Source organism: Zootoca vivipara, chromosome 10 (genome assembly GCF_965207765.1).
Source record: "Zootoca vivipara chromosome 10, rZooViv2.hap1.1, whole genome shotgun sequence".
NCBI lineage: Eukaryota > Metazoa > Chordata > Lepidosauria > Squamata > Lacertidae > Zootoca > Zootoca vivipara.
The window spans coordinates 40,574,738-40,596,013 of record NC_142593.1 but is presented as its reverse complement, the minus strand read 5'-3'; the positions used below and the strand labels follow the sequence as shown (position 1 = coordinate 40,596,013).

The 21,276-nt window shown below is 38.8% G+C and overlaps 1 protein-coding gene across 5 annotated transcripts in view; it reads right to left on the bottom strand.

Annotated features, from left to right (window-relative positions):
• Nucleotides 1-815: 815 nt before the first annotated feature.
• The window catches only part of IL6ST (interleukin 6 cytokine family signal transducer), a 36,251-nt gene continuing 15,790 nt past the window's right edge, over nucleotides 816-21,276 (bottom strand). For all 5 annotated transcript variants that reach the window (XM_060280290.2, XM_060280291.2, XM_060280292.2 and 2 more), the window contains exons 7-16: nucleotides 20,461-20,617; nucleotides 18,942-19,024; nucleotides 17,834-18,053; nucleotides 14,236-14,412; nucleotides 12,773-12,874; nucleotides 11,998-12,144; nucleotides 10,566-10,706; nucleotides 8,537-8,633; nucleotides 7,224-7,305; nucleotides 816-5,744 (exon numbers count right to left, since the gene is read on the bottom strand). In XM_060280290.2, coding sequence (XP_060136273.1) covers nucleotides 5,049-5,744; nucleotides 7,224-7,305; nucleotides 8,537-8,633; nucleotides 10,566-10,706; nucleotides 11,998-12,144; nucleotides 12,773-12,874; nucleotides 14,236-14,412; nucleotides 17,834-18,053; nucleotides 18,942-19,024; nucleotides 20,461-20,617 — 1,902 coding nt within the window. In that variant the 3' untranslated portion in view covers nucleotides 816-5,048. The remainder of the gene's footprint in view (nucleotides 5,745-7,223; nucleotides 7,306-8,536; nucleotides 8,634-10,565; nucleotides 10,707-11,997; nucleotides 12,145-12,772; nucleotides 12,875-14,235; nucleotides 14,413-17,833; nucleotides 18,054-18,941; nucleotides 19,025-20,460; nucleotides 20,618-21,276) is intronic.

The following is a 21,276-nucleotide window of genomic DNA, read 5'->3' as shown; positions in this document are numbered from 1 at the left end:
AGTGGAGTGAACAGGAGTGGAGTTTAATCTTTCAAGGACATCGCGACTAGTTCAGGCAACCACTGGTAATAGAAAAATGCCAGTTTTTCATATTAACCTCACTTTTGCCTGATAACTCCCATAGGGTTTGCCTATCCCCAACTCTTGTTATTGTTAGTGTCTGGGCAGTTGCTGACTTTGCAGCTCTATTCTGAAGCAAGATAATACTGTATAACATTAGGACATAGACTAGTCATTGCTAGATTTTTTTTAAAGCAACATTAGAGGTTCTACTCATACCATGCATTTAAGACATTCTTACGCCACCTGAAGTGTCATGGGTTCCCCCAAAGAAACATGGGAGCTGTCATTTGCCCTTCAGACTTCTTAGTTCCCAAGAATCTTTGAGAAGCCATGACTATTCAGTGTATGGTGTGGATGTGACAAATTTCTACGGATGTTCCTTTTTGTTACCAAATAAACAAATGGTTCCAGGCCATCATTTTTGTACTTCTGTGACATGGGCATAATGGTGTATTGCACTAAAAATACGCAAGTCCTATGTGACATCTTCAAGATTTAATGTTGTGTGCAATGCCTGTGCTTTAGATTCTAACTCAGCTGTAGCACAGACCACCTCGGTGAAGCCCACTGCATCCTTGTTCTCTCCAGTGTATCAATGCTTTGAATGTCAGCCTGCTTTAATGCATCAAACAGGTGAGACTTTTCCAAAATATTTATCTTCCAGCACAGCAGTATATATGGACCTACAGTTTTGTAGCCACTGCACTAATGAAAATAATGTAACAAACACAAAGCAAAACGCTGCTGGGAAATACCGAGAAACAAAAAGACAACTTTAATTATGACTTCATGGTCTTATGCAGCTAGAAATACATGTACAACATATGGTACTCCAAAGACACTGAAGGCTACACAAATAAATATGCTAACAATAGTTTGCACAACACTGCAAGGATGACAAACATGCACCTATATAGAGATGAGAATGGGTATCAGATGTTCTTATACAAGGGATGGCCAAGGGCTTGTTTATGCTAGCAGCTGACTACATGTCAGTGCTTAGTTGGGAGCTGAATTGACTGTCAGTTGACCTGAAACAACTGTCTAAGAAATTCTGGGAATTGCTCTAGGCATGCCTGAAAGATATTTGCACAGCTTTGGTGGTTTTTTTTTTTTTTAGTGGAAGGTTGTCTTCACTAAAGTGTGACCTATTGAAGTTGAGTGGCTACAACTTCAAGACCATGCCTTATCTTTGAGATTTTCTCTTCATTTGTATGGTCTTGGTTGAAACAGGTCACAAGCAAGACAGGAAGTAGGAAGTACATCTTAGTTACCGTAATTGCTCCAGACAAGAACCTTCCTCCTAAAGTATAGAGTCATGTGAATGGTTGTATCAAGCTGCAGCAGACAGGTCCTAATGAAAAATTAAGCACTGTGTGCATTACTGTGAGTTGACAAGCAAAAGGTGTTTATGAACCTTTACCAGATATATATCTGGAGCAGTAAGCTACAATACTGATGTTCAACATCAAATTTTCACAGCTGTTTTGAAATCAAATGAGGTTTCCCACTTTTCTGCAGACTTAGAAGTTCTCCAGCTAACATTCCATCCAACAGTCAGAGCAGAGCATGGTATATCTCCATACATTTTGTTGGTCCATCACTTTAGCTAACAAGCAACATGAGGCAGTATTGGGTGAGAAAAAGACATGGGTAGCATATTATATAGGATGGAATGCATGTATTTGCATAAACTGTTACTGTATTCATACTATCCCTGCAACTAGCCCAAGTACAAATGCTATACAAAGTTAGGGAATGCATTGCTCCAGAACATCTGAACCCAGGGCTTGTGTGAAGCTCTTTGTTGTTTTACCCCACTGACACCAAATGCAAGCAAGGCATCCACGTGCAAGTCCTACTGAACTCGGCCTTAATTGTGAATTCTATTTAAGAATATTTGCTTTAAATCCATGCATGATAAAGTAAACCACAATGTTTAATTATAAGTCACACTTAATGCCACATTAGTTAGAATTTTATGAACAAAATTACATGTATGTAGAATTTTATTACATAACAATTCTATCTCACACAAAGGAATGGGTAATACTTGACCTTAACAAAAGTTTACATTTTTATTTCAGCTTGCTTCAGAACTCTGGTTTAAAAACAGAGGCGTTCAGGTTTTTTTGGTTTTGTATTTTTTGAAAGCAGTGCTTTAAGGTCAATTTCTGCAGTGCGGCTTTCTCAATACAGAAATAAGCATGTCACATGTGAAATCTCCCCCACAAAGATACATATATAGCATGTAAATAACCTTTTACCTTACGTTGCCTGTAACTTAATTGGATTCAGGCAATTTAGTGTTGACATGCCTGAGGAAGGTGTCAGGTGATTTTTTTTACTGTCACAAATCAGCTTTTGATTCGGTCAAATGAAGCAAAATCTCAAAATGCCCTTTTCAAGATGGAACTAAAGCGCAACTTTCATAGGCAATGGGCAATTGGACATGTCCTCTCTGCACACCAGAAAAGCTTCAGAAGTTAAATCCCACTGGTTGCAGTGGAACTAGTAAGTGTGCATAGGATTGCAAACTTAAGGCTAGAATTCTGTACTCTTATTTCATACACACCTGGGAGCTTGCTGCATTCAACTCTGGGACTTAATTTTAAGCAGACATGTATAAGATTCTACTGTTAATGGTGTTATTTGATTGAGACAGCCCCTCCCAAATAAATGTCAAGACAATACTCTACAAATCACAAAGAGGGATTTTGCATTTAGAATACCAGAGAAAGAAAACAATGCCAAAACTGCAGTAAAAGGAAAGTGAACAAAATTTGACTTTTATGTAAAATGTATTTTCTCAATTTATAGCTTGCCTTTCTTTCATTATGAAACCCAAGGGAGGGCACACATGACTCGTAAGTAGTCCACCATTCAGGACAGACCCAAACCTACTAAGCTTTAGCAAGGTATAGTTCCATGTTGTCTCATACCATACCCTGTGAGAAACTTTTGAAAATGCTCAATAAAACTTTTCATGAGTACTTCCACTGGATCACAAACACCACTGAAGATCATTTTAAAATTTTATTTTAAAATCTTTTAAAATTTTGGTGAGGTAGGCTTGCTAAATAAGGTGAGTCTAAACTTCAAACAATGTGTGTTAAAATACGGTATATTTAACTGTAATGAAGTAAGGTGATTGTAGAACTATCCTGATAAATTGTGTTGGAGACTAACATGAAGATTACATTGGTGCAGACAGACAGCTCAAGCATTAAAATGGGATTCTGACACTTGTGATACCATACAAGAAGACTGTGTATTATGGTCACAGTAGACTGCTTTTGCCACTGAGAACCTTACATTTATTTTACTAGGGCCTGTATAGGACAAGTTCAAAAAGCACAATGGGGCTTACTCCCAGGTGAGGTGTTAGGATTGCAGGTTTAATTAAGCACACAGAACACTATGCACAGTGTTAACTTTGCTTTCCTCCAAAATAAACCTTGGGAAGGTTTGTTTCTGAAAAATAGAAAAATCACAATAAACTATGGACTGAATATTGTTGGCATTCATTACATTTTTAGAGCACTGGATGAAGTATAACTGCATCATAAAAGTGGCATTAAGGAGCCATGCACTACAAGGTGAAGAGTAAATCTATTATCTCAACATAAAAAAACAATTCTGAGGTGGTCATGGCACAAACTCATTATAATTTATGAACTCAAAGAACATTGCTGTAATCAGAATTGTTTTTATAGAAGAAACCCTTAAAACATTAAAATGTGTTTTACAGCTATTCTTAAGAGACTGGCTGGCTGATCTTCATAGCCACCAATTACAGTGCAAGAGCTTACAAAGTAAAAGCCACTGAGATTTCAAAACACAATCATTACCATAGTTAAATTGTTGAGGAAGACTCAAATTAACTTTTATTTCCTGTTAAAACAATTGTAGTGTTTTTGGATTGCTTCAAAACTCAGTCTCAATGATTTTATATTAAATATAAATAGAATCTGCAAGAAATGTTTCCAGATTTATTCATTGGCGAAAGAGAAAACCCTCCATGCAGAGTGCCAATATTGCAGTTCTTCAAGATGTCTTTGTGGATCTGCCATGACTATGCAGTTTTCATGTTCTGTTCTACAAATTAATAATGGCAGCAGGGAATACTAGAACCTGGCATTGGCAGTCAAAGAGCAGTGGACTTTCCCCCTTAAAAACACACTTACTATATAACTTCATTATCTATTATTAAATGTTTACTTCACCCAAGCCCATCCTGGTAAAAAGCAAAAAAGTGCACTTAAAAGTGCACAGGTATGAGTTCTAAAAATGTTTAAACGGCAGTAGATTTGGCTCAATTTGCAAGACAGGAGGGTATGAAATACTGGCATTTGACATTAATAGCATTTTGATAGTTATGATTCATATACATATCTCACTCCACTGGCTTGTGGTTCTTGACTGGCAAGGAGGGCACATTTCCAAACAAGGTGTTTCTGGTCCATTAATCTGGGAATATTAGATGCCATCTAATGTTTTGATTCTGCCATAAGTTTGGCCTCAGATTTGGCCTCCAGATTATTTTTAAAGCACAGTTGTTCCAATATAAAACACTGTACTTTTACTAAGTTGACAACAAAGTTGATGAAAAAAGCACATTCATAATATAGTACACTAATTTCTTCATCCTGTAAGGAGGTATTCACAGTCAGTTTCCATCTCTATGCCTTTACCTCTAACAAAACAAGTTGTGTTCCATTTTACTTTAAAAGAAGTGTGATGCCCTAGCAGAAAACAGAATGGCAACAAATTTGCCTGAAAAGTTGAGTGACATGTAGTGCTTGAAGGAATATTTCTGTAAGAATGGGTAGAAACTTCCAACGTAAATCAAAGTCCGCAAACCCACGTTGTCCACATTTTCTTCCATAAATGAACCTGAATTGTTCAGCAGAAGCAAGATTTAAAAAACAGTTTAACTTATCAGAACCAATAATGTAACAGTATCTACTGGTGGCAGTGTCTCCTCACTGGGGCATATAACCACCCTGCTTAACAGTCTGTGGTAAGTAACACTTTGGGACCTCATCCTCTGTCACTGCATTTGTTCTCAATGTTTCAAACTCTGCAGCTAGTCCTTCAGGGCTTGGGTGGAAAGCACCTGCTAAGGCAACATCATGTTCATCTGGGCCAGAGCTACACATTTGCAAAGTCTGAAGTCCAGCAGCATCTTCCTCATTTATTGGAGAAATCTGTTTTACCCCATCCAAATGAGGCTCATCCATGACTGTATCATCATTATTACAATTCTGTTTGAAATAGCGATGTCTTGGTGTTGAGTTGTCGCTTCCCAGCACGGGCGGATCTTCGGGCCTCTCCTCCGAGTCTAGTAGTGGTTGCGTTGACTCAGACCTTGAAAAGACTTGGACTGAAGGTATCTGGTCCCGGTAGCCATTGGGTACAACAGTTGAATACTGCACAGTGCTAGAAGTATTTTGAGCAGGTTCGCCTTCATCGCTGTCAGAAACGCTTTGTCGAGGAGAAGACATGCAGGATGACCCCCCTATACCACTGCTGTGCCCTTCTGAGGCATTTTTCTCCTTTCTAAGCAAGTAAAAAGGCTTAGGATCCTGTTCAGAAAATGACTTCTTGTCAATTTCAACCACACTGACATCAGTAAAGCTGCCTTCTGGATACATCTGATCTTTGGAATGATGAAAATGCTAAGGAAAAAGCCACAGATTTAATTAATACTACCTTTAAATGATGCAACTTGATTAACTATGTTCAGGATCTATATTATGCTGTCGTTAGCATGCACTCATAATTCCTTCTAGGACTTACAGTTACTTGAAAAGCAAGTTAGTGCAGCTCCAATTCAGTCTTTTGGCTTTAACCCCCTCTCACCTAAATACTGAATTATTGAAAGTTCACCGCAGAACTACTGCCGTATTTGCATTATTCCCCAAACATGGTTCAAAAAGTTTCTGTATATAAAATTGGATTCTCTCCAGGATACAAAAATTAATTATTTCTACTTAAAGGATTAAAAATATTATGTTCCTTCCATATTTTCTATCATGTAAGGATTTTTTTTATTGACAAACTTATCACTTATTGTATACAGTCAATATATTTGTCTGACATTTTGGTTTACTGATACAAAAATGCAACAATAATTCCCTCCTCCACAACTTTTCAAATGAGAAGTGCTGGAGCTTGCATCTAACTGAGTATTCATTTTTATTATTTATCTTTCAATTTCAATACATGAGAGTTTGTTGTAGCAATCTCCATGTTCCCTAAAGGAGTAGGCAGATTTCAAGCCTGCAGGATCTTTGTTTTTTCTCAGACCCCACAGATCCACCAGCTGGAGCCAAGCACAGTGGATTAGAAAGAGGGGCAGAGGTGTTCTTAGAATTGAAGACGAGAGCACCTCTGAGTGCCTCTCAGCCATGGGAATTTGTTTTCATTACCAGAAATGAGCTCTCTATTCCAAATTCCCCCCCCCCCCCGGCCCGGTTTATTTCAGCAGTGTTATTCAAAGGAAAAAGTTGCTTTCTGATCTCCAGCTGTTTGCAGCAACATCAGTAATCTACTAAAAACCATCCAAAGATCTACCTGAAATTCGTTATCTTTCTTCTGTTCACCTCTGCCCTAAAGGCATTCATATTTATTACTTCAACGGTGCAAGAGTGCACCTGGCGGTGAACATTCGTTCTGGGCCTAATATCTGAAATGCCCTTTTCCTTAAGTGTCAAGTTATTATTCCCTTTCTTTCTGTACTTGTAGCAGAGGTCAAGTGCCAAGAAGCCACACTCCACTCAGATTTTCCCTCGCAATGCAACACTTTCAGCTATTAATTTCTGGAGCAATTTGTAACATCTCTACACTGTTCTGAAGACTCAGTTTTGGTTTCTGTTAATGCAAATCCTTTTTTAAACACAAAGTCACAGTTACTGTTGGACTATGAAGAATTTTTGTGGCAGGGATACTCATATCCCAAGAATACATGCTATTAATTTTCACAATAAAATATTTTATTTCTAGCCTGTTTTCCCTTTCCCACCCATTACTATCCTTTTGCTTATGACAGTTGCATCCTACTGCCACATTAGTGGTTTAACCAAGGAAAGGCAGCATACAAATAAACAATGATGAGGAGGACAAAGTACTTCAGAATAGTCTATTTTTGTTTTTACCTTTGATGGCGTTTGTGGTGACCACTGGGCAATAACACTCTTAGAAGGATCAGGCACGTTAGGCCAGATGTGCTTCTTGATGCTGGCAAAGGATCAAGAGACAAGTCATTGCACTGCAATTGCAAGAGCCTACTGATAAACTTACACCAATGTTAAGCTCCAACTTTCAGATTCTTAATGTTATGATTTTTGATCTCTGTATATAGGTGAAGAGGTATTCTGTGGTCTTGGCCACACCTTGTGAATAGGGGAAAAGATTATGCAGACGGAAGATGTTTCAAGTATTCTAGGTCTGATGCTATTTCTGGAAAACCACTGCCAGCCTCTTTCCCCTTCACAGTGAGGGCAGCTCTGACTGAGAAAAGGAAGCCAGGAGAGACTTGCACTGGGCCAGGTTGGAATGTTTTCCTTACTTAGCATCACTATGGCTGTAAAAGGAAGGGGCAATAAGGCCCAGAAACTACAAAAGTCAGCTTTCTTTCTAAACAAATGCATACAATCCATGACACAACCAAGAAGGTTCTGTTCCACACTCCAGCCAGATGCACTGCTCCATGTGCTATCTCCATAGGAGGCGTGGCTGGCTAGAATATGGAATGGCCTTTGCTGCTGCAGCACCCTAGCTGTGGAACATTCGCTTAAAATGAGATAATTGTACTCCCCCACTCCAACAATGTTTAGGCAGGTGGGTTAAAACTAAAGGTTTCTGACTTGCTTTAATTCCAACCAGGTTGTGAATCTGCTCATCAGCTGTTTTAATGCTATGAACTGTCTTGGGGGTACTTTCAAGAGCTGAAAGGTAATATGTAAATTATTACACACATACCAACTAAAATAGGAGTAGTGTTATAAATCCTTTTTGTAGGATTACAAAAAGCAGGGGTGGGGAATTCCGTCAGGCCCAGGGCCTGAATGTAAACATGGGACCCACCCCAAGCTATACTCCTTTCCCTGACCCTGTGGCTCTCTACTGCTGTAGCCTGGCTGGTACATGACCTTGAATTGTGATAGTTGTCCTTGCTTGCCTGGATGGAGAGGTATGAGTACAAAATTCTGCCTTTTGCATGGCTGCAATATAGCCTATTATCCAAAGAACAGCATCTGTTTCTCTGGCATTTTGTCTCCACCAGTGTCAAGCAGCAGCCCCTCCCTGCCCCAAGACTGCCCATGAGGAAATGCAGCCCTGGGGTTGGAAAAATAAATCCAAGTCCCCATTTAACGAATCAGAGCAAACTCAGAACTTTTGCCTAACACCTCTTTCAGAGTTAATACAGCATATTATCCATGCAATGTACTGAAATAAGGATGCTTACCTATCTCGTTTGTTGAAGCAAAATAATACACTTAAAAGAGTAAATAGCAGGATTGCTAGGCACACAGGGACAACAATTGCTTCAATTTCTCCTTCCGCTAAAAGGTAAAAGACAAAATGTTAGACGTTTTTAAGATCTCCCTACAAATGCTGTGCTTAGTACAAACTTACTTTAAAAACATGAAATCCATTAGTATAAAGCAAGTATTTCAGAAACTGACCATAGTCTTCTTTGCTTGAGAAAAAAAAGTTTAAATGATTTAGATGAGGTTTAAGGCATAATAAGCAAAATCTTCTATTTTGTTACACTTTTACCCTACTTAAAAATAATTACAGTGGTGCCTCGCTAGACTAAATTAATTTGTTCCACGGGTCAATTCGTGTAACGAATTTTTCGTCTAGCGAGTCCCAGTTTCCCATAGGAATGCACTGAAACTTAAACAATGCGTTCCTATAGGCTCTGGGGGACTGGCGGAGGCATGCGACGGGGCTTCGGAGAAGGTCTCCGAAGCCCCTTTCGATGCCGGCTGTGTGCAATCTGGCGGGGGGAGAAGCTCTCTTCTCCCAGCCACCGCCTTGCCTGCCTCCCCCGGCATGGAGCGCAGCTTCGGAGACCTCACCTCCGAAACTGCGCTCCATGCCGGCTTTGCGCTGCCAGAGGCGGCGGCGGGGGAAGAGCTTCTCCTGCTGCTGCCTCCCCCGACATGGAGCGCAGCTTCGGAGACCTCCGAAACTGCGCTCCATGCCGGCTTTGCGCTGCCAGAGGCGGCAGCGGGGGGAAGAGCTCCTGCTGCTGCCTCCCGCCTGCCTCCCCCGACATGGAGCGCAGCTTCGGAGACCTCCGAAACTACGCTCCATGCTGGCTTTGCGCTGCCAGAGGCGGTGGTGGGGGAAGAGCTTCTCCTGCTGCCGCCTCCCGCCTGCCTCCCCCGACATGGAGCGCAGCTTCGGAGACCTCTGAAACTGTGCTCCATGTGTGGGGTGTTTTGCCGGCTGCCTTCCCCTTGGCTTGGGGAAGGCAGCTAGCGAAAATGTCCCCGCATCGGCGTGCTTCGGCCCCTTCACCCGGAGCCAAAGCGCGCCGGTGCGGGGGTGTTTTGCCGGCTGCCCTCCCCTTGGCTTGGGGAAGGCAGCTGGCAAAACCGCCCCCGCATCGGCGCGCTTCGGCCCCTTCACCTGGAGCCTCGTCTTGCGAGGCAACCTCCGATCGCAAAACCTATTCGTATAGCGGAAAATTCGTCTAACAGGGCATTCGTCTAGCGAGGCACCACTGTAATAAGAAAGCCTAAGGTGACTACGGTAACAATAAAATCCAGAATAAAAAGTAACTGATCCACACAAAATAACCAGTAACACAATTAAAATATCAAAAGAAAGGAAGAGCAGATTTAAAACATAAGGACAACTAATTGAGAACATAAATTACAGCAATAAGGCAGAACAAACCCACCCTGGCAGGCAAAATGCCCACTTACATAAGGGTTTGCCTGCCAGCAGAAGGCCATCAACAAGGGGGCTAGGTCTATGAGCCTCCCCTGTAAGGAGTTCCAAAGCCCGGCTACAGTCAAAACACTCTCTCTTTAGTATATGAAGATAATGTAAAATGTATCTCTAGGTAATATGCAGAGGTGAGAAAACATCTTAATTCATGTTTTCAGTGAGTGTCCACCCAACCTGTATAGTGTCCAACGACAGGGAATGCACTCAGAGTCAATGCACAGGTATTCTATTCCTATTCTATTCCTTCCAGTTCTTTTAAGCAGGTGCTTTGACTTCAAGTGCCATTTCTGTCATTGGGCACTAGATGGCATCACATGATGGATGGACAGCCACCCAAGCCACCTTTCAGGTGAGACCAATGGTTGCTTTTGATGATGATCAAGTTAGGGTCATCAAGTGTGGAACACAGTCCCAGGGTACTACTAAAGTTTAAACTAAATATGAAATTAGACATGTGGCACTACCAACTCATACTAGGTCCCGAGCAGTTCAACAATTAAACATATTAAACATTTTATGTAAGAACTTACCAAATTTCTTCGTAGTAAATGTAAAAGCAGGACCCCTTTTCCCTCCATTTTTTGTGTATGCTGCTACCTGCACCATATATAAAGTGTCACTTGATAAGGACGACAGTGGGTACTCAGTTTTAGAAGGGTCCACAAACACAACTGGAAATGAAAATTACCCATTTGATATGCAATTATATAAAACAGTAGACAGCTCTTGTATTAACACCAAAGAAGCAAAACCAGTTTTACCCATGAATTATAATTTTCATGATTCAAATAAAAAGAAAATTTGAAGACTGTACTTCAACTTGCATGCCTGGTAAATCAAACACTTCTATAATACCACTACCACCAAATAAGCAGTACTTTTCTCAAGTTCAAAACTCTACTAGAAAAGAAGTGAAAGTGTACATAGAGATCTTGTTAGAAGTTTGTGACCTTCATTAAAATAAATTAAAAATTAAAAGGAAGTGTAAAATAACATATGTTCCACTTCCTTTAACTCACTCACTTCAGAAGTGTTTTGAAACAAAAATATTTAACACAGCAATAATGAAGTGTGCTATGAGAACACTGGTGCTACAAAACACTAAGCTATGACTTAGTATTGTGTGACTGAGCAGAAGCAAGTTTCAGCCTCATGTACTCTCTCCCCCCCCCCCCAATTCCTTCTCCAGGTATGACTTCCTGCATGTGTGGAGAAACCCTCCTCTATCAAATCAAAAGCTTTGAAGAAACTCCAAGACATAAATCTATGAAAAAGTATTTGCTGAGATATCTTACTATCTTGGCAAATGAGCATGCTCTCCATTTATCTTTCGGAGGGCACATGGGAGAAGGCAAGATATTTAGATTATGTCACTCATTAGTCAAAATGAGCATCTGGTGCTGTGCACAAAAGGCTGCAGAAAAGTCAGCAAACATTCAGATGCTTTATTGCCTAATGACTTTCCAGTGACCCACTATTCAAGAGGTATCCTCTACATTCTACATCAGCTGCAACCTCCAGACCATCAAAACAAGCTTACATAGAACATATTTTGCTTGTCAGGATATGAAATCTTGAAGAGCTTTTTATATATTTCACGGAAGTTGTAAAGGCTAAAAGCCACAAAGAGACGACTCTCAGTAATTGAAAGGAAGTGAGCTTAATTTATGACTGAAAGTTCCTATAGACCAGTCAAAAGGAATGATTTTATAAAATAAAAGAAAAAAATTGTTCCCAGAAACATGAGCCAGCAAAAAACATATGCATAATGAGGTACTGTATAGCAATTACTACACTTGTGCCACATCACTATACATTATGATGCTGCTGCAGACATAAATGCTAACTTAAAATGTCTGGAGTTTGGGTAAAGAAAAAGGCAAAGTAAAGCTTAAAATATCTTTAGAAAAAGTAATCTCAGTTGAATCATATATTTAAACATGATAAGCAAAACTCAATTACCTGTTTCATTTCCAGTAGCTGTTTTGTAAATTATATTGTAGTATTTGATAAAACCATTCTGTTCTTCTACTGAAAGAGGTTCCCATTCAATAAGGGCGTCAGTTTTTCCAACTTTTGCTGTGCGAACAGTGGGACCTATAGCAGGTGCTATTAGTGGAAAATATTGAAAAATTAATTCTGAAGAGCAAATTCTAGATAATTGCTCATCTTTTAAGTTTGTTATATTAAAATGCAATTTTTATCTGTTTTAATATGGAACAAGCCTGAAGGTATACTGGTAAATGACATACTATGTCTGATTGTATTGTAAGAAAAGAAGAACCTTTAATTTTCAAAGTCTGTATTTTGTTGAGATTTCCAAGAAATTATTATAGTAACGAAGACAACAAGGTTTGCATAATAAGAGCCCATATATTAATAACTATGTACAGAGAATAAAAAGTAGAAAGTAAAAAACTCCACATTTAAAAAGTATAGGCCATTCATCACAGATTTTCATAAATATTTCCAGAGCAAAGGGGAGAGAAGCACATGATTAAACACTAGATCACTAGTCACGTCAGAAGAAAGCTAAAGACTCTGGAGGTTTCTTTCTTATCACATTAAAAATGGAAACCATGTGACCACATGAATCTGGTTTGGCCAACCTTTAAGCTATCTGCACAATGCGAGTTAATTTCTCAGAAAACACCATCTGTCCAATGCAGTCATGGAGAAGTCTGAAAAGGTTTTTGGCTACCGTCATGCAAGAGAAATTCTTGTGCTTTAAACGTACCATCTTCTTGAAGGTATGCTTGTATTGATCTTTCTTCTCCTTGACCATTTGAATATAATGGATACACACTTATTTTATAGCTTTTCCGTGGCTTTATGCCTCCTAAGGAAATAATTTTAAGACTCAGATTTGCATATTCTCAAATATATAAATCCACTGACATTTCCATTTTGAACATTAGTTTATCAATTTCCTTCATACCTTTAATCAAAACCCTTCATTTCTACTCCAGCAGCCTTTTCAGCCGAAGAGTGGGGCAAAAATACTCTAAATACCTGGAAAGTCAGCTGAACTGCCTAGAAGCTATTCTAAAATACATCTGAATGAAGAACAATCTTGGATGCTATATAGGACATGCATGATTGTGCAAATGTTTCATACTTATTCTCTATCTGAAATGTCTAAAAGGAAACTTTATGTGGTTGTGATGACTAAGCTATCCATGGGTGGGGACAGAACAGCACTCTCCATGAAAATCTGTGAAGCTACCTAGTAAATGCCGTGTCAGATAGTTTCTTAACTATACTGGAAAACTGTAATCCTGAAGAAACTAAATGTACTCCTGGCATAGCTGTGACACCCAAGGTCTGTTTTCCCATCTGTTGTTAGTGTAACTACAGCTCTGTTGTCTCTCTTGCAGGCTTCAATATGTTTCCTTGACACAAGAGGGATGAGAAGCAGAGTCACCTCTGGACTATGATGAAAGGGAGACTGGTTTTATTCAGAGCTCAGGCACACACACAGATAGACTTCACAAAAGGACAAAACTGGCATGCTGTAACATTGAATGAATCTCTCTCAACCTATAAAAAGTGCCCTAAAGGAATTCCTCCCCATGTGTGACAGGAGCTTAGAGACTCACTAAAAATATCAGATAATAATAATAATAATAATAATAATAATAATAATAATAATAATAATAATAGTCATAATAATAATAATTTATTTATACCCCGCCCATCTGGCCGGGTTCCCCCAGCCACTCTGGGCGGCTTCCAACAAAATATTAAAATACAGAAATCCACCAGACATTAAAAGCTTCCCTGAACAGGGCTGCCTTGAGATGCCTTCTAAAGGTCTGGTAGTTGTTGTTCTCTTTGACCTCTAGTTGGAGGGCATTCCACAGGGTGGGTGCCACTACCGAGAAGGCCCTCTGCCTGGTTCCCTGTAACTTGGCTTCTCGTAGCGAGGGAACCGCCAGAAGGCCCTCGGCGCTGGACCTCAGTGTCCGGGCAGAACGATGGGGGAGGAGACGCTCATTCAGGTATACTGGACCGAGGTCGTTTAGGGCTTTAAAGGTAAGATATTATAGACATATTTATATTTCTTTTATAGTTAAAAAGATTTCAAATTACAAGTGCCTTTTTATCTAAAAACAAAACAAAATCACATTTCTTTAAGCTTAAATAAAAATGTTTGTGCACTCTATAAATATCCAAGAGTTTATAAATATTGAGAGTTACCTCTTAAAAATGTGCAATTTTTCGTTCCAGACTCCAGTTGCCAGTCAGTAGCACATGTCAAATTGTCACACTCTTCATACCATTCAATTATGTATCTATTAACATCAGGTTTAGGAACTGTCCACTCTACCCAAAGCTTGCCATCTTTAGGAAATGCTGTAAGATTTTTCACAGGAGCTGAAATGACAATAAACACACCGTTAAATTAGTATTTATTTCTAAGAGTAATGAAAAGAAAAAACTAAAAGGGGTTGTTGTAGAGCTGTAATTATATTTCACTACAACAACCACAGAGCCTAGGGCTTGCTGATCAGAATGTCGGCGGTTCGAATTCCCACAACGGGGTGAGCTCCCATTGCATCAAAGTGCAAGTAAATACAGCGGGAAGGTAAAAGGCGTTTCCGTGTGCTGCTCTGGTTCGCCAGAAGCGGCTTTGCCATGCTGGCCACATGACTTGGAAGCTGTACGCCGGCTCCCTCGGCCAATAGAGCGAGATGAGCGCCGCAACCCAGAGCCGGGCACAACTGGACCTACCTTACAACAAAATGTTAATAAAGCCTGAACTGATGCCCAAGGTCACAGATCAAGCAGAATCAAAGGTAAGTTGCAATTCAATCAAGTTTTGACACCCAAAGAGAATTCAAATGTTTACATTTTGAAGCACATTTAATAAAGTTTTCATTGCTTCTTAATAGCTACTGTGCTGCAATGGCTGAAAGCAAAAAATAAAAATGACCTGTTAGTGACCAGGTCCACCACACTGAGAAATTGCCATATAAATATAGCAGTATATGGTAAGGGAATAAAATATGTTTTTAATATGTACTTGTTCCTGTTTCAGTTGTTAAGTGGTGCCACATAGTTCAGAGGAAGTCTTACAGATACCAGATATGTAATCCCCACTTGTTCCTCTCAGCTCCTCTGTAGAATTGGGCTGTAAGTATTACAACCCATTTTATTGTATTTGTATGTTATAGTATTTTTCTTATCATAAGATTCATAAATTGTAAAGACACGGCAGGGGTCATCTAGTCCAACCCCCTGCAATGCATGAATCTCAGCTAAAGCATCCATGACAGATGCTTGTAGGATTATTGGTTTTATTTTGTTGTGGTTTATGACTTCATAATAAATAATCTGTATTGGTATTGTCCATTTGCTTTATGACTTCATAATAAATAATCTGTATTGGTATTGTCCATTTGCTTTGCTAACAGTCCAAGTTAGAACGAAGATGTCAAGTCTCACAAGCTTGCTTCCATTTACTAATGCCTGCACTACCCTAAGTAAGTCAGAAATGTTTAGAAGCTATCCTGCAAAGCACCTGGATCTTAAGTTAAAAGAAAAGGGATTTGATGAGGAAGCAGCAGCATTATTTGAAGCCACCTTATGGTTGAAGCTATGCAGTTCTGGGTATGGCAAATACCTAGATGGCCTGGAACCATGTACGCCATTTTGGGTTCCATGACAGAAGAAAGGTGCATTATACATGTAATAAAATAAAATGAACTGGACAGATGGAATGCTAATTTGAAAACAAACAGAAACTGAAAAGACTGATATCCTTCAATAAGTTAACATTTGAAATGTTTCCTCCTCATGGGGATCCAGTTTACACATCCCATTAAACCATAGTTAGAAACGAACTATGATTTAATGTGAATGTGCAACATGTGGCTAAAAAGTTCTTTCTGTACTTCTCTGGCTTTGTTGTGTCATCCAAACTCAGGCTTGAGGTTTGTTTCTCCCCAACAAACCACAAGCAGCAAGCACAATCCTTGGGCTGCTGCTCCTAGTTCGTGTAGCAAGATACAAACCAAGGACCTGGGTTCAGATGACATGACAAGCCAACCTTTTTTTTGTTCACAGTGTACCGGTAGCGGTACCTATTTATCTACTTGCACTTTGAGGTGCTTTCGAACTGCTAGGTGGGCAGGAGCTGGGACCGAGCAATGGGAGCTCACCCCATCGCGGGAATTCGAACCGCCGACCTTCTGATTGGCAAGCCCTAGGCCAGGCATCCCCAAATTTCGGCCCTCCAGATGTTTTGGACTACAATTCCCATCATCCCTGACCACTGGTCCTGTTAGCTAGGGATCATGGGAGTTGTAGGCCAAAACATCTGGAGGGCCACAGTTTGGGGATGCCTGCCCTAGGCTCAGTGGTTTAACCCACAGTGCCACCCATGTCCCCTCAATGAAGCTTACTCTGTAGTAAATGAGCTTCGGACTGTAGCATTTGCTCCACGATATCACTAAGAAATTAATTTACTTAAAGGTGGGGCTTTGCTAAAAGGACACCAAATCAGTTTTTCCCCAATAAATAAATAAATATCTCCTATCTAAAAGCAATTTGCATTAATCAAAATACTATTAAGTAAAATAGGAAGTGACTGTTCAAATTTATTTATTTAATTTTTAAAAAGATTAACTGGTATACCATCTAACCAGTCATAAGTAGGTTGACTATTTCTACTTGTATACATCAACAAAAAGTCTGGTAGATATCTCTAAACATTATATTGTTTTCTGTTGTGGGAGGATTTAAAGTAAACTATTGTTCTCTCTTTTCCTCGTGCAAAATATTCTGATCTTTTAAAAAAAATCTTGTTGCAAACAGCGTGGATTTGATTTAAATCAAATCAATTTAAATCACTAGTCCGTAAGATTTATTGATTTAAATCATTTTTTTACAGAAAGACTCATTTTTGCTGGTATAATCTTAATATTTACAACCAGATGAAGGTTTCATTTTGGGAATAATAAAATTTCAGAGTAGTTTTTACAGTTTTACAGTTATATCAAAAATTACTGATTTGGTTATACTATTAGAAATACATAATTATGATTATTATGAATATGCATATATTGTGAGTATTCTGCTCACAAAGTTGCACTTTCATATTTACTGCTTCACACTTAGGTACTTGTGCAGATCTATTCCACTCCAAACAATCTATTCATTGAACCTCTTGGAACTTAGCATTTACCGTAAGAGTCAAGGGATTGATTCTGTGTATATAAATTTGCAAAGGAACAATGGGATTAAGGTTTTTTCCCTCAACTCTTTAAAATTAAAAACAAATCCTTATTTCCTGATGGATAGCTTTTGGACTATAATGTAACTTACGGTAAATAGAAAACTATCTTTAGAAAGATTTTTCCTCCAAAAGGATTTTATTTTTTAAAAAATCGGATTTAAATTTAAAAAAACCTGATTATTTATCTACCCTGGTTGCAAAATGTATCAGTAACCAAAGTTATAGTCCCTCAAGATTCAGCTATTCAGTAGCTTTAGTACCATTTTTCTCATCCACTGCCTACCGTATTTTGGCTTTCAGCTCTTTTAAACTAGCAGGACCACTGAGTTGCTTAGACACAGTGTAGAGCAATGTTTAAATATTTTAGACAAGTGACTTTTTTGTTCACAGTGCAGCAGGAGCAAGGAAGGAAAGAGTGCAGCACAAACTTTTCAGTAGCATTCACTTTAAGTGTTATGGTTGACCATTTAGTTTAATCTTACATGCAACCCTTCTAATGGGATGTGTGAAGTAGGCAAAAAGTGGGATATATACTCAATGCCATGTGGGAAAACTTACCTCTTGAGTTAGTTGCTGGGATCAGCAAAACTGATGCAGGAGATTCACCCACACTGTTTGATGCTTTAATTCTCACTTCATATGTCCCATTTTCTACATTTAGAGTCAGCTGTGTGGTGTTCAGACTGTAGAATTGCTGTTGAAAATGAAGTGGTGGCTTTCCCAAGATAGATACATCATATTTCAAAATTATTCCATTAGCGTCAGAAGGGTTTAACTCCTGTCCAAAATAGAAAAAGATCTGTTTTATTTGACCGTTTATATGTGAACATCTGAGATTAGCCAACGAGAGTAAGACCTTTAGGGGTCACTTAAGCTAGAACCATCTATTCTGATGAGCTGCAACTCACCAGTGTCTAAGTCAGAGCCTTTCTCAGACTTGCTAACCAAGATCCTAACCAATATTGTACAAGGATCCTTTTTTATGCAAAGCGTGTCTACTATAGAGCTATGCATGATACCTTTTCCAAAGTCTACTCAGCCATGACATTTACCATCTGGCCTTGGGCACAATGCTCCAACTAATGTAATTTCATGCTTCTCATCCATTAAGACAGGAACACACTATCTTGTAACTTGCTGAGATCAGGCTTACATGTTAAAGCTTTGTTCAAAGAGAATAAATCACTTCACTCAAAATTATTTTGCCTCATAAGCTAAACATGGACAATTCTCAAGCAGTATTTCACAGAATCATTATCTAGAAACTACATCCATGTGTGCCATGTTTACGGAGAAGGGCACATATATACGGTACCTGTACAACTTGCAGTTTGCAGAAGCAAGGACTAGGAAAGCATAAGATCCCTGTTTATTTTAAAAATGGACAGGTAGCAAATGTGACATACATGAGCCTTTTACTTCATAAGCTACACGTGTGCATATCTTACACTTCAATATATCCTGAGCGCAATATGTTGTGAAAGAAGCTACCACCTAGAAGAAAGTGTTTACAGTAGGATGTGTCTACTGCTGCAACAGTGCTATGTGTTATAAAATCGTGAGTTTACATATATAACAGGAATTATGTTTGAGTGCAGATGACAGATATTAGTGAGAACATGAGGAAATCAGACATTCAGTGTGTAGTAAATTTGCTACTATTTACCTTCCAGATCAGCACCAGAGTCCAGTTTTCTGGTGAGTGAACAGGACTAATCTTCCTCCACAGATCTGGTCCTTTAGATGGTCCTGATGAAGACAAACATCTCTCTTAAGAATCACATTTATTTAGCCCACTATTCATTTTTCTTTAATATATATGTAGGGTACTGAAAAAGATTCAAGCTTATATATATATTCACAAGTGCTTTGTTGCAGTAGATGGAGCATGAAGAATAGCAGCAGTCTAGTCATCCAATGGTCGGCTGTGACATACAGCCAGGCATGTGTCTGCTGACACCACCTCCATGATTTGGGACAAGCAGCCAGGAAAAGTGGCTGGGAGGCTCCTACAGCTTTACAGAAATAAGGATCACAGTTCCGTGATCTGAAGGAAAGGCAGACGCAAGTGGGCTAAAAGGCCCAAACTTTTTACTCACCGCCAGTTAGGAATATAGTGAGGGAGTGGGGAAGATAAGAAAGAAGGTACAAAAAGTCATTATAATTTTATTTATTTCTAGGATAAGTTTTTGAGGAATATATACAGCATGCTCATGGATTTTGATTTATCTTGTACCAACTACCAATCCAAATAGCTTTGGAAACATGTTCCAAATCAAACTCTCAATATCAACTTAGAATAATTGTTTTATAAACCATTTTTGTTGGTTCTTAATCTCTTTAAGGTTTAAACCACATTTATAGGGGTTCAAATCAAGTATGTTGGAGAATTAATGCTAAAATACAGATAGGTACCATATAATTTGGTCTTCTCCAAAAATAAAATATTTTTGTATGTCGGTAATCTGTGAAATAGAGGAAACCAGAACCCAATAGTTATTTTATTTGATTGTGTCAAAGATCTGAATCTATCAAAAGATAGAGAGCTGGTGATTCACAGTAAGCCCTCAACTCATGTGAGGGTTACGTTTTGGGAATTGTGCCTAAAGCCGAAATTGTATATAATCAAAACACATTTGGGTGCAATGGTGAGTGGAACTGCCCAAGTCTTTTTTTCCTGGTCCCCCTTTTTAATTATTATATTATTATTTTGTCAAGCGTGTAAAGCTGAATGTGCACAAGGTAAATGTTTGTAAGTTATGGGCCTACTGTACTTATTAGCAACTGGCCATATGGTAATCAGCTATAACGGGGGGGGGGGGACAACCCTCTGAGATACAGGGATGATTTACAATTCAAATGGTAAAATTGACAAATTTGTCAAGTAAGAGAAGGAAGACAACTCATTAATTTGTTGAGAAATTGAGCGTTATCATCATCTATTGTGAAATAAAGTAAAAGATAATGCTGAACCATTACTTGGAGGTTAATAAGAGATGAACGAACACCAGATAAAATTCACAAATATTAATAAGTACTGTTTGCTATTCATGATTTAAACGACAAATTGCATTATAATATTGTATAATAGTTATTACACATATGCATACATATTGTGTAGAAACCTTTGAATTAAAAACACATTTTGACAACTTGGAGCAAACTGGAGAAGTTGGGAATCTTACTATCTTCCGCTGTGAACCCAACTGCTTCTTTACTCCAGTCACTCCAGTGCCCTCCCCAACTTGTTACACAACGCAGCTGAACCACATATTTTGTGTTTGGTCTGAGCTCTTGAATGAAGAAGGAATCTCTCTGTGTTTCTGTGTCTTCAAGAAGAACCTGCCAAAATGAAACTGGGCTTTAAGAAGTGCTACTAGTGAATGAACAACATTCACTATACTGAATTTTGTAGATCTCTCTCAAGATCAGCATAGCAAATTTAGATGTTTTGTTTGAATGACCCTCATTAGCATAAAACATGAAATTGTGATAAAGAACTTAAATTCAAATTACTCCATTTTTAGTCATTATTCTCTCTACCCTCCATTTAGTGTTTTTTGTCTGCTTCAAAAACTGAGAAAGCTTATGGAGCTAAACTTCTTATCAAGAGAAAGTAACTATACTTTATAATAATTCTTATGTTGCATCATTTTTTGCAATCCTGAAGTATATTGATAACAAGCATCAGAAAAATATTTATATTTCATGTCAAGTATTGTATCCAGTTAAATCCTCGCCACCTATGAAAGCTAAGCTACCAATTGTCCTATTTCCATAGGTTGCCAGGGGGTTAGCTGGGTTGGGTTCTATTCCAATCACATGCCATTGGCAGGAGAAAATAATTGTAACAGAAATTATATGGGTATTTGGGGGGGGTCTGATAGGTTAATTTCAGAAAGCTCTATTGTACATTACAATGCAGCAAAGGGTTCTCTTCCCTTCTCTATTTTTTTTTTTAAAAAACAACAATAAATTAAAGGCATTGTAAAGGTGTAGCA